This window comes from Morchella importuna (genome assembly GCF_003444635.1).
Source record: "Morchella importuna strain M04M26 chromosome Unknown Morimp01GS010, whole genome shotgun sequence".
NCBI lineage: Eukaryota > Fungi > Ascomycota > Pezizomycetes > Pezizales > Morchellaceae > Morchella > Morchella importuna.
Window position 1 is genome coordinate 656,220 of NW_025763407.1, and position 16,843 is coordinate 673,062.

Genomic DNA, 16,843 nt, shown 5'->3' on the forward strand with positions numbered 1-16,843 from the left:
AGACAAATATGAGATAATGAGAGGGCAAGCAAAAATGTTGAACGTTGGACGCTGGACGTTAGACGCTGGACGTTCAACCTTTGATGGTTAAGGCAGAAGAAGGTCTTTTCACGGCTGTCTTTTGTTTTCTTCCTATTTGTCCTGCTTTGAGGGTTTCCACTTTTTTTGCGGATTGGACTGTTGTGTCTTGGCATTGCTTGTGGCAGCAGCCGCACTGGCAACCCCGCCAAAATTACATGGATTGTAACATGCCTTTTTCACACTGCTGAGTGCAACATGTATCTTATATGTTCTTGTCGCAAATAGAGATGATATGTAGATCGCATTAGAAAGACATAAAGGAACAAAAGATCAAACCCAAGAAAAATCAGATAAACTTGTACGGCCATGCTAAAAAAGAAAAGAAAAAAACGTAAAGGAAATGGTCTTAAGAGAACGCTAATAGGGTGGAGGCCGCATGAAATCAGGAATAAAGTCAATTACAGAAAACGCTCGGCTCATATGAGATACAGCGGAAATTGGATGAGAAGAATGGGGAAGCTCTTGAAACCCGTCATAATAGCTTAAAATGGGTCTCACGTAGTTTCGGTATCCAGAAGCAGAAAAGAAAAACCTCTACAAGTTGCTATGGGCATACTATCCTAGATAACCCAAAACACCGCTCCAGGGCTGGCGCTCCTGCTCCGGACATAATCTTTCAGCAGTTTTACCAATATGCCCTCCTGTACAAAATATCCTAGTCACTCAACATATTATTTTCGTGACATCGCGAAAACGGCAACTATAGCCACAGCGAGGGTGACGATGGCCCCAGGCAAGATCAAATCGTTTGGAACCCCAGGAATAAGTTCTGGCTTTAGTGGTTGCGGAGCTGGCTGATGGGACCTCCTGCTTATTGGGACATTTCCCTCAACATCGGAGTCTTCTTCACTATCATCGTGGCGCCTACGTCCGCCCTTTCTTTTCCTAGGGGGGGTGGCATGCGCCACAGACTCAGGCCTTGGCTCGACGGTTGCCGGGACCGCCGGCTTGTCTGGATCGTGAACATAGAGATCAACCTTGTCCCTCCCTCCCTGTCTGGCCATATCCACCGCATCTACCAGATCCCTGTCGGAGGTGATCGAAACAACATCCCCCTCGCTATCAACGTAACTCATCGCAAAGCCTTGTTCCTCGAGCTTTCCGTCCGGGCCAAAGGTTGGCTCTCCGCCGACCTGAATAACCTCATGTCCGAGTTTTTCTACTACAGCTCCTAGAAGTTCTCCAAGACCGCCGCTGGGTGCAACCTGGACACGGTGGATACGCCCACTTGGTGCCTTGAACTTAAAAGGGAATGGTGTGTCGAGAGGGTTTGAACCTAAGGGCATCATTTGAGAGCCCCCTGGGGAATCACCACCATGATGGGATGCAGAGTCAGTAGGGAAAAGAACACTGCTTTCAGCGCGTTCCATAGATAAACCACGCTCCATACTGCTGGCACCATGTCTATGTCCGGTGACGGGCGATGATGGCCCCCCAATATTATTACGGGATGCTGTGTGCCTGGTGCTGTCGGACACGACCGATTCAGAATCGTTATCAAGAGAAAGCCAAAATTTGTTCCAAGCAGGCCCTTCGCTGTCGCCGGTACCCATAGAGTTTATCTACTCGGTATGTCAGTCCCGAATTCTTCAGAGGTATTACACATCTTTGCGAATATTTTACCTGCTCTAGTGTAGCATATGTCAATTTCAAGACATCAACCATGCCCACGATTTCGCCGCTGTCGTTCATAACCGGAAGGTTCAAGTAATGTCCATCTGTCCGTTGCTATCAGTGTTTAATCCCGGGCACCCATGCTCTATTGGTTCAGCTAACTCACCATGCATTTTCCTGAGGGCAGCTTGGATACTCATATCCAATGGTGCGAAATCGGGGTGCGGTGTCATAACCCTAACAACACTACAGTTTCCTGGGTCCAAGCCTGCAGCGATAACTCTCAAAACCACATCTTTGCTAGTAAAAATACCCGTGATGTTTCCATTATCCTGTACCAAAACCGCAGTTGTGTGATGTTCTCTCATCAAAGCAGCAGCTTCTCTGACTGTAGTCCGGACGTTGACAACTGTCGGCGGGTTTCCATCCAATACAGATTCCAAATTTGGGCCGGACATCTTCTGTCTCAAGGCCTCAACATAATGAATAATTTGCTGGGGTTGAGATGATCCCAACTCGGACTGGACACCTTCGAGAGCATCGTAGAGCTTCCTTGAAGAAGCATAAGCACGTTCGAGTTTTTCCATTGCTTCGTAAAAGCACTTTGTGATATCCAGGATACCCGAAATATCCGCATTTTCATCCATAACTGGCAAATGCCGGAACCCTTTCCTAACCATAAGGTCTAGAGCATCTGTCGCAGATGTATCGGTCCGCGCACAAAGTGGATTCTTGGTCATAATGGAAGCAATAGTAACATCTCGGGCGTCGATTCCTTGCCCGACAACACGGAATGCAAGATCCTTTGCTGTAAAGATACCGGCAATTCTATCTTCTTCATCGGTAACAAGAACGCAATCTTCACGCTTTGCGGCCATAATCTGAGCAGCCTCTGCTACGGTAGTGTTCGGCTTGATTTGAAGCGCTTGGGAGGGGCGTAGGGCCATGACTGTGCCTGGAGCAATCTTTCGGGTTTGGCGAGACCTGGGAGCGCCAGTGTGCTTCTTTTTGTTGAGGTCATTTTCGATCTTACGGCGTATTGCCTATTTGATCGAGAGATATAACATGTTAATACTTGGGTGGCCGGATGAGCTAAAGAAATGCCTCTTCTCTCGGTTGCCGGGTAGAAGGATTAAGTAATAAAAGGGTTGAAGAACAAACCTCGTCTCTTTTACTCTGCCTTTTCCTACTATCAGTCATTCCTGAGAGTTCAGATTGGGGAGCAGCGGCGGCAGGACTGGCGGGTGCAGGGGTAGTGGAGGGGTTGGAGGGGAAGCTGGGGGTTCCAGAGCGCCCTTGATTACCAGGCCGTTGGTTGCCTCTAAAGGCACCTCCCCCTCCTCCTCCTCCAATAGTTGACATGATGAATAGCGAGGGTGGGTTAGATAGAACGATCAAAGAAGAAGATCAGGAGATAGAGACAGAGAGCGGGGAAGGATGGGGAAAAGAAGGGAGAAGTAAGACGACCGACAAGAAGAGATGAGTTGGTTGCCGACGGACGAACGAGGGCATGTGTGGTCTGTTTAGCATACTTGTCGCCGCCCACGGCCAAAGCGCCTCAATAAGGAGAGATCCCTGGTTCTTGGCACGAAAAGCCCCTCTCCAGACGGACTCATCCCCTTTTAAAGATTTCCACAGAGTCGGGTGAATCAGTATTCAATACGTGCCCTAACCCTAATTTGGGGATGCAGTGTATCTCTCGATCTTTGGATTAGATATAGACTACATATATGGTGCTTCTAACTACCGAGTTCTAGTACCTGCAGCAGGTGCAGGGGAAACTGCGATGCTGAGTGGGGGTGCAGTGAGGGGGTGTCATAAGAAATCACTCGGGAGAACCTTTTGCAACTTTTGGGGAATCTCAAGCGTGAGAATTCTTAAAATATTGAGTATGCAAATATGTCGACTAGCCCGATCTTTCAACATAAAGCGACCCAATAGCATACAGGTTTAAAGTCGCGCGGGGTCTTGGGGTGTAAAACGACACAGCTACAAAGAACCAGCCGCGGACAATCATATGGAAGTGACACTTTTAGACTTAGATATGGAGTTCGAGATCTGCTAGCTAAGTACATGTATACATGTAGCTTGTGTCACAGGGAAGTCAACATGAAATCGGAGGTACTATTAAGTCACCCGCTTTCTTATTGATTCCCAAAGGTCTACTATTATATATATTATAGCTGTAGAGGAGTAGGCGCTACTTATATAGTAGGTACATATATGTATACATATAATAAGTACCGATCTACATACAAACATGCAACTCCCTCCTGTCAGATACTGTCTAATATATGTATTATTATTATTATATAATATACGTATGTGCTGTACATGTATAAACTATAGTTTTAATACATATACGCGCATACATGTATGATTTGATACATAGTATATATGTACATATATAAGTACATGTACTATGGTACTCTAGATCTAGATTTATAATCAAGTCTAGATCTGAGATCTCAGCAAGCGATTTAGTTAGACCTTGATGATCCAGACATGATGAGTTTTATTACGGCCGGGCTAGTGGGCTAGTATATCCTTGCAATGGTCGATAAGGGTTGTATGTAAAAAAAGCCTTTCAGTTTAATCCAACTTTCGAGTCTTTTTTTTTTTTTTTTTTTTTTGGGGGGGGGGGGCGGGGGGGCGGGGAGACTTCACAGAAATTTCCGAATTCTTCACTCGTGGCTTAATTAAGGTCGCGATCGATATCACATCATCACAGTTTTGAGCCCTCCGGAAACTTTCCATAAATGTACAATCAATTAGAAGTACATGTATGGTGCGCACACTCTTAAAGGTGATATGGTGGCATACGGAAGTGGAACAATTGTGGCTGCAATAGGGCCTCATGGGCCAATAAGAGGGCCCATTCCTAGCCATTCTGCTGCATTACTGCCACGGATCAGTCAGGTTTGCTTTTCTGGGGGTATAAATGGGTATAATACTGTTCCACTTTGTTCAGTCTTGGCGCATTTTACATACAAAAATACACAATTTCAACTTCCTAAGGCTTTACAACCCAGACAGATATTAAAATTCTGCAATGATAGAACTAAACTTCATCACTAGTACTAGAGTTCTATCATTACGCTTTTTTTTACGATTTTTCGTCACAAAGTTATAAGCCATTGACATTTCGTCGCGATCCGCTACCTTTAAGCGTGGGCGCACCATAGTTGTAACTTTGAGTCGATCTGTAATCCAAATTACATGTATTAGCATGCGTAATATGTAGCTATAGGTATCTAGATCTGGACCCAATACCAGAATTCATAAATTATAGACCTACATGTCTTATCCAATCATACATGTAAGTATAAAGTATAAAGTGTATGTACTAACTTAAGGTCATATATACAAGTACTATATGTAACCGGCAGTATATGGCTATGTATATATATGTACTTAGATCACTATAATCACGAGCCTCGAATCGATGGAGCGCCGCGAATATATTGGCTCTTACTTCGGTTACAGATATAGCTCGCACTAAGATTTACAGCCTATGCACTGTGTTTTATGAGTCACGAGTGAGTACACGCTTTATCGTTCCGGCCCATCTCGATGTATTTATGTTTTCCGACTTGAAGGCCAGGTAATACCGAGTGATAGTTTATGACCCAGGCATTTTTGCATCAACTAAAGTACAGCCGTGTCCGCAAAATTTTGGCACCCCCGGCCCAGTCTAGAAGCTCACGTGTCCAAGTGGTGATATCAAAAGTCGGATAAGAACAACTATAAAGAGAAATTTGTAGTTAGATATTTCCATACTGTGGTATATTATAACACTTTGTATGACCACCCTCTGAGCAAGAGGATTGACCAAAATTCTTTGAATAAAGGTTTCGGGTCGATGTGCAATCATGAATTACTATGTCTCAAACAAATCTTACTCATATGTCCTATAATATAAGGAGCGCTCCTGAAGACATGTATAGAGAGTATGCAAAGCCTGGGATGGCTCTACTAGGTCCCGAATTATAGTACTTATAAGTACATGTATACATGTACTTATAAATATAAGCCATGCATATGCATATGCGCTACACGCGCTCTGTTAGTGGTTTGAGCTGAGTGGTTAATTCCAAGGTTCAAAAGCTATGTAGCTAGCTAGGTAGACTTAAAAATATTATATAAACAAAAATATTATGGATATGTAGACCAGCTTAGTAGTGTTCTGTGTGGTGCTGGTGATGGCTTAGATTGTGTTTTGATTTGCTTGGTTGTATAAGAGAACGAATTGCCTGTAGTATATCATGCGAGAGTGGTCTTTGCCCATGAGGAGGGGTCGAAGGCTGTGCAGTGGCCTTTCCGCATATCAAACACATGTATAATACACAATTGATTTAAGCATACATTTTAGTCGCATAGAACTTGGCCGAAGGTCGCGGTCCACTTGTAGTGTTTACAATAAGCATCAACCGTAATTAATAATAAAAAATAGCACCGCTCATAACGGTTCCATATCTCAGCTTCTGTTTAAATTTGTACTCGCCTAAAGCTGTAATAATGCTGTCAAAGGCTGACCTTGGAAAAAAAAAGAGTGGTATTCTGCCGGTATCCTCGTATGTACCCACCGATCAGTGACATTATGGTGTTTGCTCCTTTAGATTCAGAGCCTCGTAAAACATGATATTAAACTCCAAGCTATGCTTCATTATAGCGTTCCATGATCAATATATACATTACATAATCCCCATTAAAACATTCTAATCCCAATAACTCTCTAAAGTCCAGTTCTGCAATAACACCCTCTCGCCCACAATACGTCCGAATCATACCCCGAGAAGCACAGGAATGATGTGTTTCGGCAAGTTGAAGCCAAATAAGCTAACGACCCATAGGACCACAAATATGAAAATTGGGCCTAACATTATCTCTGTGTGATGGAGAAAGGGAAGTGCTGGTGAAGTTAAACAGTTAGCTTATGAAGAAAAAAATATGTGGTGTGAGAGGTACCATTATAACCCATGAATGTGATCACACAATAGTAGGAGACTGCTATCAGATATAGAGAATTCCCAAGGAATGTTGAAATCCTGTATTGCTGGGTTAGTATAGCTTGCCTAGAGATAGGGGTAGTGCAGCGCACCAATAGTCTCTTGTCAGTATTGGCATCATCAAGAACTGGATCACATATCTATACCAAAAGAAGTCAGCACCTTCATTCTGACTCTTATACCCCAACGAATCCAAGGCTGCTTACAAAAACACCCAGACTGGGAAGAATGCCCTCACGCCGATCTCAAAGCAATACATAAATTCGATTTCACCCTCCCCACCAACAATGCCTCCTCTCCCAAGCCCTCCAGCACCCTGGACCTTCAAAAACTTTCCGGCAAGAAAATATCCCGCTGTCGCAAACAGCAAAGATGTGACAAGAAACTGCATAAAAACCATCGAGAACGATAAACGCAGTATTGATGTAAATGCTGGTGTATATGCGAGACCCCACGCGAAGGAGGAGAGTGTTAGGAAGAAGGTCAGAAGGACAATGAAAGAAGGATCATCACGCGACCAAGAGTTTTTGGTTTCTATTCGTAGTTAGTTTATTGTCTAGGGACTGTGGGTATAGTTAGGTATACGTTTCTGCACAACGGGGGCAATTAGCTTGTTTCGTTATGTATACCTTGAGAAAAAGGAAAGAAACGTACGTGGTGATAAATAGATTTGAAGACCTTTTTTGGCGCAATTATAAGGTTTGTCATTTCCCATGTGGCCATCTAATACCTTGCAGGTCAGTAAACCCGGAGTTGAGCTCAGTCCGTCGTCTGGGAAGCCTAACCTCAAAGTCCATTTGTGGGAACTTGAAGAGCCGTTTGAAGAACGGCGGTAGCCGCAGCGACGACCGAGAGTCTTGACGTCCATGTCTAGGCATACCAATATGAGGAGTGAACGAGCGTGAAGGCGGCGGTGAGGCGCGGAAATGGTTCATGAAGGATCTGATGATGGCTAGGAGAGAAGATTTGCGATGATCCTATTACAGACGTTGCCGACGCGATAGATGTTGCAATGTGCGATGTTTGGGAAACTGCTTGTAGCACGTGGCTTTAAGCGGGTGGTAACAGAGAGGTTGACGGCTTTTCAAAGATCAGGATGGCTACCTACTTCTTTGTGTGGTGTTGCTACCGGTTGAGGCTAGCGTCGGGGTGTCAGAAGCCTGGCGTTCCGGCTGTCTTCCTGGTGCAACGCCGGATTCTAGAAGGCATGACAAAACTCTCACCGATAGGATCCTCGAACCCGGAATTCAAGACCGATTCTCCCGCAATACTCTACATACTGCTCAGATCATCTATACATATACCACATTCCCGGTGTTGAACATATGGGATGGGCATAAGGCTTAGAGGATAGATGATACACGCATATATACAGCGAGAGGTAAAATTATTGTAGAAACAGGGGTCTAAAAACAGGGTTTCTGTGGCTGGGCAAGCCAATAGGACTCCTCCCATATTTCTACAATAATCTTACCGCAAGCTGTAGTGTAGTTATGATTATGCTTGATTCTCAATGTTTCTCTTCCTCGGATCGGTTATACGTAGAACAGATGCACAATCTCCCACAAACACTCGATGATATCAGCTCAACCGGTTATGTCTTACCTGTAACTCAGTGGCGACCTGATGAAACAGCCGGTGGTGAAACAAAGGACAAAACGGCCTATTGGAACGTCCTCGTAGTTACGTAGAAGATATTGGTTTAAGTATTAGTTATAGCACTTAGCCTTAAACTTTGAAATAATGGTTTAGAAGAAAGCCACTAGAACCAATAGGCTTTTGGAATGGAGGCTCTTGTTAATGTATGTACGTAAAACTACAGCTTGCGGTAAGATTATTGTAGAAATATGGGAGGAGTCCTATTGGCTTGCCCAGCCACAGAAAACCCTGTTTTTAGACACCTGTTTCTACAATAATTTTACCTCTCGCTGTACATGTACCAACTGAATTCCAGAGCTGATCAGATGGCCTATCTCAGATTAAGCAAAACATATAAGCTTAAAAATCCCTGCGAAGCATCTATGGTTGCCACCGGCTAGTGGTTTGATTCATTCACTCCCCATAGTTCGAATTGCTAATATAGGTATCTTAGGCAGATGTCTCTGAATAGATAGATGTCTCTGGGTAGGTAGATGTCTCTGAATAGATACTCGTAGCTCCATAGCGTTTCCGAACACGACCAATATTGCATGACATACAAAAAGGTGGATTTAGCGCTTTTTTGTATAGCATGCAATATTGGTCGTGTTCGGAAACGTCATGAAATTAGTAGTAGATGTAGGTGCATACATAGGTGGAGGCAGAGCTGGAGCCAGGTTTGGAACTCACATGTAGTGGCGACATTGCCATTAGAGCTGCGCAATCGAGCCATACGAAACGGATTTGGTTTCGCTGAAAATGCATACATACCTGTACCTGGCAAGGTAGTACAAGGCGCTGTAAATGATATAAGAGGAGTTATCCAGGGTTAGGTTTGCCAAGGTGTCAGGCCGTCGAGTGATACCTCATGCCACGGCCCCTAGTCTCAAATATATGCCGCATCTGATTTTACCCCTGACTACAAGCAGCCAGATCCCTCACCCTCCTTCTTTCTCCAAGCACGGTGCATGAAACCCCAAAACAAGTTTCCTGCCGCGATCTCTCCCTTGCATGAGGTTTAATAATTCCTTAATATGGGGAACATATGTATTCTTCGCGTCCCGCGGAGCCAATCGACGTGATTTCTTGGTTAGGAACGTTGGAGTCTTAGAGGAATAGCTGGAAATGGTTAAAGCGATAGGCTATAGCTTTAGAACGTGGGTTTACACACGACATACACAGGCGAGTTTGATCTAGGCAATATTGAGATGTGTACCACATAAAGGTTTGGTTCTTTTGGAATTGGTTGGGTAACTCATGGCGAGTCGAGAGTTGTATCGATATAATATCGATAGCTCTTGATATATTGAGAAGATTAAAACGGCAACTGCAGTAAAGCTCATTGTGACAGTGTGAAGTAGTAGCACTTGGTTAGATCTAGAGCACCCAGGAACCAGGGTTTTTTTTGCGCCCACTCGGTCAAGAGAAGGATAGACAGAGCATGCAATATGATGTGATTAATTGGTTTTGAGTAGGTGCATACATACATAGGTATGAATGTGTCGATTGTATCGTGGGGGTTTTTGGGGTTACTCTGAAGCAGCTAGTAAACGATAGAGTCCCACTGGGAAAACCTCCGTGAGACCGTAACAAGGGATCAGAGAGCCCCTCCCTAAAACATCAGGTTACACCCCCTCAATTTCATTGAATAGAAGAAGAGGTCGGTTCACAGACTTGTCTGATATTCTTCTGCCTTTTCATTCTACTAATCCACTCTTACACCCTCTGTCAGTCAGTTTGTCTTTGCCTACCTCTGTTTCTGTTTCTCTACCCCTCTTGCCATATCTCTCCGCTCACACCACTACCAAGACACCATAATCAATCTCATTTTGGTCTCCTCCGTTAACGGTTCGTGGGACCACGAAACAAGTGACTCGTGGCTTTACCCCCGCTCGTCTGTCTTATTGTTTCGCCCCGGCTTACCCCTTATCCTGTGATCCTGGGTATATCCTATACGGAGTTGGGCATCCGACGAACTGCTATAGGAGAGTGGGATCAAATAGTTTACGGGGAAATCCTTGTGAGAGTGTTGCACAAAAGAAAAATCGCCATGTGTTGATGCTTTTTCTAACAGAAATCGAAGAGAAAGAGGAAGAAGACTAAAGGGCAGATCTGAAATCACAGCCTCACTTCATATCCCGGATATAAGAGATCTCTCCACACAAGCAACTTACACCGTCCGAAACACAAGTCGAGCGCCCGAAAACTTCTTGGGCTGGAAGAGGGAAAAAGAAATTACTCGGTATCTCGATCCTAATTCGTTACCCTAAAAAGCATTCTCAGGAACCCTCTGTGAGCAACTTTTTTAAGCTGTATGTAGAGACAGATCCTTTGGAAAAGAAAAAAAAAAAAAGATCCCCACTACCCCCGGCGGCTCACTTCCACCCAGCGCGTGTTTCCCCCACTACTCACACCCCCCTTTGGTTTTGGTGAGGTCAATTGGGCAGTAATCGTTTATTACAATTCGTTTATGGCATACAACTTACACGCTAAACAGCCAGAGACATCCGGTCCAAACAGTTTTAGCATAGCAGAAACTGACACTGCAGAGCTACTAGCTGCCCCAAGACCCGCCTATTGCAGAAACAATAATGATTCCCCCCGAGCCAAGTTCTGCCGCCCATAAGCTCTACGCGGAGAGTAGCCAGAGGTTCAGACCTGCTACCAGAACGCCCCCCTCGACTCACTCCACGTCCTACTCGGGCGATTCTTCAATGGGGGTCTATGGCTTCAGGAAGTCCAGCAAGGGAACCGTGTCCACTGCTATAGGTGGCTCGTCCCCCGAACCCAAGAGAGACTCCCACGACCTCCAACTAAACCTGGGAAACGGAAGAGAGTCACTGGTGGATAACCTCCTACTGTCCTTTGATAAGATCGGTGACGGGTCTTTAGGGGCCTTTGATACTTCACCGTATTTCACCTCCGTGGACGAAATGGAAGATGACGATACTGCTTCAAACTACTCGCAGAGAACCGGCCCAATACCGCGCGGCAGCCGATCTAACAGTACCAGCAACTATCATTCACATATTGGGAATTTTGCAGGTGGTCCCGTGGGCGGTTCGACAAATTACGGGAATAGACGTGTTGGCTCCTTTGACAACGGAACCGAAAGTTTCGGCAGCGCCAACAACTTCGATGCTGGGAGGGAAACGCGCTCTCGCGGTCGCGGTCTTGGTTCTTCACATGGGTTTGCGAATGTGTATGACCCCTTTGACGCAGCGCCGCCTCCATCCATAAGGAGCGGACCAAGAAACCGAACGCCCTCTCCACCACGGTCTCCGCGTCTTGTACGACGACTGTCAAACAAGTCTAACAGGAGCTTAAGGAGAGACCAGCAATTCAACCCACACTTTGAAGATCCTATATCACTACCACCGTTGCCGGCATTTGTGAACCCCGCAACGATGAATGCAAAAGATAAGACCCCACAAAAACCTGGCTTCTTTCGACGGGTGTTTGGTGTGGGTGGTGGGAGCAGTGCAAATGCAAGTGGTGGAAGTAGCATTGCAAGTAGCAAACAACCCCAAGAAGTCGCACTGCCACCACAGAACTCCGATCCCCCGCAGTCAACAATCAATAAGAAACCGTCATTTTTCAGGCGCCGGAAGAAGTCTGTGAGCGATGCGATATCGCAACCTACAGCTGTCTTACCACCTCCCTTACATGCTACAGAGCCCATATCTCCGATTGAATACCCTCCCCCCCAAAGCCCTTCGACTTCACTTAGTGCTGCAATGAATTCTTATCTTTGCTCGACAATGAAATCTTCTACTTACGACCTAACCGACGAAGAAGACCATGAGCACGCTTACCTCTCACGGGGTGCGACGATCCGTACTGTAGCCTCTTCGGATCCAATATCACCAAAGCGACCGACATTCTTTGGCGAGAGTCTGAGGGGCCGAGACAGTGGCAGTCACTTCAATGATGATTTTAGCGACTACAAAATATACAGAAAAGACACCAAGTATGCAAGGGGTGGGAGGAATGTAGACCTGAGGCTCCAACCATCGAAGCCCAAAGATCGAGATGATTGGGAAAGACCACAAACAAGCCCCTACACAAGTACCTTCTCACACAAACATCATCATTCAAGAGACGAAGACGAACCGGATAATGAAATGCGCTGGCCACCTATTCAAACGAGATCAATCCTATCAACCCGAAGGAGCGTCGATAATGTTGCATTAGAAAGAGAACGACATGAGAAGGAGCGGCAGAACTCTACTACGTCATCTGTGTATGATAAGCCGCGACAGGGATCGGTTGTTTCTAAGAAGGAAACGCCAATTGCTACCGTGCAAGAGCTTGACGCATTGCACGCTAAGGAAGAGAAGATACGGAGAGATAGTGGTCGTGGGAAGCCACTTGAATTAGATACGAAATTGGGGGCTAGTCTTCTGGGCGTAGGGAATCGAGGCCCGGGAGATTCGTGGCTCATGACACCTACACCGGCGACTGCAGCAGGGACTCCAACCGTAATGTTGCAAAGAGATGGACCGGGCGAGAAGGCGAAGCTTTTGGAGGAGCACGAAGAGGCAATCATGAGTGAGGACGAAGAAGAGGATGACGAACCGTCAGAGGAAATACGCGACTTGGCGAGGAAGATCTTTGAAGGTGATGAAGATGCTATGCCAAAGGCTGGAGTAACTCTCTGGCTTGGCGATCCGTACGTTTACCGGTCCCTTCAGGGGAAAATTTAAGCTAATTTTTTGTCTGTAGGAGTATTTCGGGCGCAAGAAATCGAAGGGCCTACATGGAGATGTTTGATTATTCAGGCATCAACATATTATCAGCCCTGAGGATCTTTTGTGGAAGACTGGTGTTCAAGGGTGAAACACAACAGGTAGACAGGATCATTACATCCATTTCAAAAAGGTGGTGTGAATGTAATCGAACACACGGGTTCAAAAGTGTTGGTGCGTTCTATACCCTACCGCTCATGGTATTGGTGACGCTAACTTCATGATAGACATTGTGTTTACCATTCTCTATTCGCTTTTATTACTGAACACAGATCTCCACATCGCAGATCTCCCACAATCCCAGAAGATGACTCGTGGTCAATTCATCAAGAATACCATGCTGAGTATTCGTAGGATTGTTGCGGAGTCTGCTGCGAATACAGATACAAAACTTATTCACTATAATACTATGCCATCACGCTCACAGACTCCTTATCGCCAATCATTCTCGGCACAACCAGATGATCCTGGGCTTCCTAACGCAGCCACATTCCCATTGACGAGGGAGAGGGCGTATAGTGGCCCGAGTGGCACTGGAAGAGGGTCGATTGACTTTGGAAGAGCGAATAGGAACTCAAGTAAACCCAACGGAATCGGAGGTCTTAGCCCGAAAGGGGATGAGATAGTAACAGAAAAGATGGATTACGATATGGATGGGGGACTGGCTCTTGTCAAGACTTCGCTCGGTGGTGGGATTAAGGTCTGGGAAACTCAGGTGGAGATTGTGTTAAAAGATTTCTATCAGTCAGTAAAAGCAACTGCACTACCACTCTATGGTGCGCCTGAAAAGGCGGAAGTTACACACTCTACTACTCTTTCCGTGTTCGGATCAGGAATGCTGCGGAGATCACCAAGTACTGTCAGCAGAGCGCCGTCAGAACTCAGCGTTTCAAACCGTAACCGGGATAGTAAGTTGGGCACTAAATGGACCGCAAAAAATAGGTCAAGACCAAGACTCTACAATGGATCATATGCTGCGTCTAGCAGAACGTCCCTCGAGGATCGATCAATGTGGAGCCCTTCTGCATCTAGTACTTGGAGTAAATACTCACTTGATAAGACGCAAACGTCGATGTCTGTAGATTCTTTAGGATCTGCGTTTACACATGGTGATTACCAGCAATCTATTGGTTTCGCAAATGCTCTTAGCCATGCTATCATTCGGGAGGAGGCAGCCAGTGGGCACTCGGCCGATGACGGGGGATCAACACTACTCGAATATGACGAACTGGAGCTTTCAGGGGCTCCATGGGCGAAAGAAGGAATGCTTAAACATAAGCACCACCTTGAAGGTGTCGACAAAAAGGCAAAGAACCGGGCGTGGACCGAATGTTTTGCAGTCATTGAGAAAGGCTGGATGAAATTATTTCTGTTCGGCAGCAGCCAACATAAAGGCGGGAAAAACAACCCGGTTTTAGGCGTAGTCGGTGGAGGGAATTGGACAGAAAATGCAGAGTCAATTGGCACTTTTATGTTGAGACAGACAATTGCATCAGCGCTCCCATCACCGGGGTATTCCAAGAGTAAACCAAATGTGTGGGCACTATCGTTACCATCTGGTGCTGTACACTTCTTTGAAGTTGGAACTGCGGAGATTGTAAGGGAGTTTGTGACAACAGCAAACTACTGGGCCGCAAGGCTCTCGAAAGAACCCCTAGTTGGCGGTGTCAGTAACGTCGAATACGGTTGGAGTGAAAATGCCCTTGGTGATTATATGGATAGTGGGAGCCCTCCGTCGAGTAATCACGGCGAGCCCAGACCTAGTTTACAAGTTTCGATCAGATCGAGTATTGACCATACTTCGATGGTGAAAGCTAAATTACCCGGTGATAAAATGAATATCACCGATTGGGCACCACCAACACAAAGCATGGTTGCTAGCTCCTTGAAAGAAGCAGATCAGTTAAAGGCTTTGGAGACTTATGTGAAGAATATTGAGTTGGAATTGACAAAGCATAATGAGTTAAGACCGCCTATGCGGGTTGCTGTATGTTTATATACCTTACCCGCTGTAAGTGATAAGCGTTTTGCTAATTTTTTCTTTCAATTTTAGTTTTCACCTCGTCATCCGAATTCAGCAAAGGCGATGGCCAACTGGGAGAAGAAGTCTTCCTATCTGCTCCATGAGATCATCAAGTTTAGAACATACATCGAATGCCTGAATTCAGCCAGTATCTTAAGAGAGAGAATCAGAGCTGGCGAAGCCGAGATCGGTGAAACTATGGGCGATATGTCTGATATTGAGGCTCCCCACGGAGCAAATATTCCAATTTATTCTGCTTAAGGGGACCGGCGTTCTAGGAGGATATCACTGTTTCTTTCCGTATTTATAACCTACAGTTCTTCCCCCCTTGCCATTTTCGCAAGGGGAGGTGTTTATTTATAGCTCTTCTTTCGCCTAATTATCTTATTTCGCCCTGTGTATTTCTTATCTTCTATTTGGCTCTTGTCTGGGTTTATCAGCGCTCAGTACTGGGGCTTTCATCATGACTTTTACGATGACGTGTTTTTAAACCTCATACATTATTACTTAAACTGGGACATTTCTTTTGTTTTAAAACGGCGGAGCTGGCAGGATCCGGGAGTGGTTTCTTTGGGAGGTTCGCAGATTTTTCTTATATTTCTTGGTGGGGTGTGTCGGATTCCATTTTCAGGTGTTCCATTTTCCTTTTCTTTCGTTACATAGTATTGGGAAAAGGGAGGGGAGGGGGGGATAAGATATCTATATTCAGATATCTTCTAATATGTTAATTTATCGGATATCCTTTTCATCAATCTTTCTTTTGCAATCCGGCCATCGTTGTAAATCGAATTCAAGAATGATGGGTGAGGCCCGGGGTGGAGAGTGTCTCTAGTCCTTTAAGTTAGAAGTACAGTCATCCCGCAAAGGTGTTCGTAATTAGTCTTCCTGTGAACCGCAAGTAGCGAAGGCATCATATTCAAGAATACAAGTATTGCGATCCAAAAACCTTACCAGAATGCTCATACATCTAAAAGATGGCAGTGCCGGGATCCAACCCGGAAATGGTTGTGGGGGGTCCCTTGGGCGGGTGGGCTCTCAAATTTGCAGCTTCCCTCTTTCAGCTAATACTAACCGTATCTAGTAGCTCGTGCTGATTTTTGGTTGGCTATATAACTACAGTACCGAGTATTACTGCACGTTGTTGGGCACATTTGTCGTCAAGGGATTTGTCACGCATTAGTCAGCACAGAATGTGTAAAAGTGGACAATCCCTTTGTAAAGGTGTCCGCAGCGGTATGACCTTATAACTAGCTTGCTATCTTCCTGTAGATCATACATCATCATCCTGTTCGTTCAATTAAAGTTTTATTCATTCTACGTATTTTCGTCTCGAATCGTCGTTGAGAAGAAAAGAAACAAGAGACTGAACACAACAGCCGGCCAACAACGTAGGAGGGATACTTTACATACAATACCAAAAAAAAAGGCTTATTGGGCAGGACAGGTACATGTATGTACCATAGCAGTACGGAATTATGCAAAACTTCCCAATTGAATTTTAAGTATAGTATCATATATCCTGATCGAAGGTTAGTTTTCTATAATAATTTCAAATTTTGCCGTGTCGTTTATCGCACGTCAACTTTCTTTCATTCATTTGGTCCTTGCGGCCCGGCCTGAGATAGTTCGCGAGCCAAACAGCCTCTACTACACGTAAGGCCCGGTACATACAAGTACTTCTTACGGTGATGATTTTCTTTACTTTTCGGTCTAGTTCAACCTCTAAGATA

At 45.2% G+C, this 16,843-nt stretch overlaps 3 protein-coding genes across 3 annotated transcripts; 1 reads left to right on the forward strand and 2 right to left on the reverse strand.

Annotated features, from left to right (window-relative positions):
• Positions 1-752: 752 nt before the first annotated feature.
• On the reverse strand, positions 753-3,057 carry LAJ45_04275 (uncharacterized protein; the record flags this gene model as incomplete). Its single annotated transcript, XM_046113855.1, has 4 exons — positions 753-1,643; positions 1,705-1,799; positions 1,862-2,738; positions 2,857-3,057. 4 exons carry the CDS (start codon positions 3,055-3,057, stop codon positions 753-755), a joined length of 2,064 nt encoding a protein of 687 aa, XP_045972957.1.
• A 3,422-nt stretch (positions 3,058-6,479) lies between these two features.
• Positions 6,480-7,639, reverse strand: LAJ45_04276 (uncharacterized protein; the record flags this gene model as incomplete). The annotated part of the gene is made up of 6 exons (XM_046113856.1): positions 6,480-6,607; positions 6,664-6,743; positions 6,797-6,844; positions 6,911-7,089; positions 7,359-7,427; positions 7,490-7,639. 6 exons carry the CDS (start codon positions 7,637-7,639, stop codon positions 6,480-6,482), a joined length of 654 nt encoding a protein of 217 aa, XP_045972958.1.
• Positions 7,640-10,933: 3,294 nt separating this feature from the next.
• LAJ45_04277 (uncharacterized protein) lies at positions 10,934-15,374 on the forward strand (the record flags this gene model as incomplete). Its single annotated transcript, XM_046113857.1, has 4 exons — positions 10,934-13,014; positions 13,068-13,264; positions 13,318-15,077; positions 15,144-15,374. The coding sequence occupies 4 exons, from the start codon at positions 10,934-10,936 to the stop codon at positions 15,372-15,374; spliced, it is 4,269 nt and encodes a 1,422-aa protein (XP_045972959.1).
• Between the last annotated feature and the right edge of the window lie 1,469 nt (positions 15,375-16,843).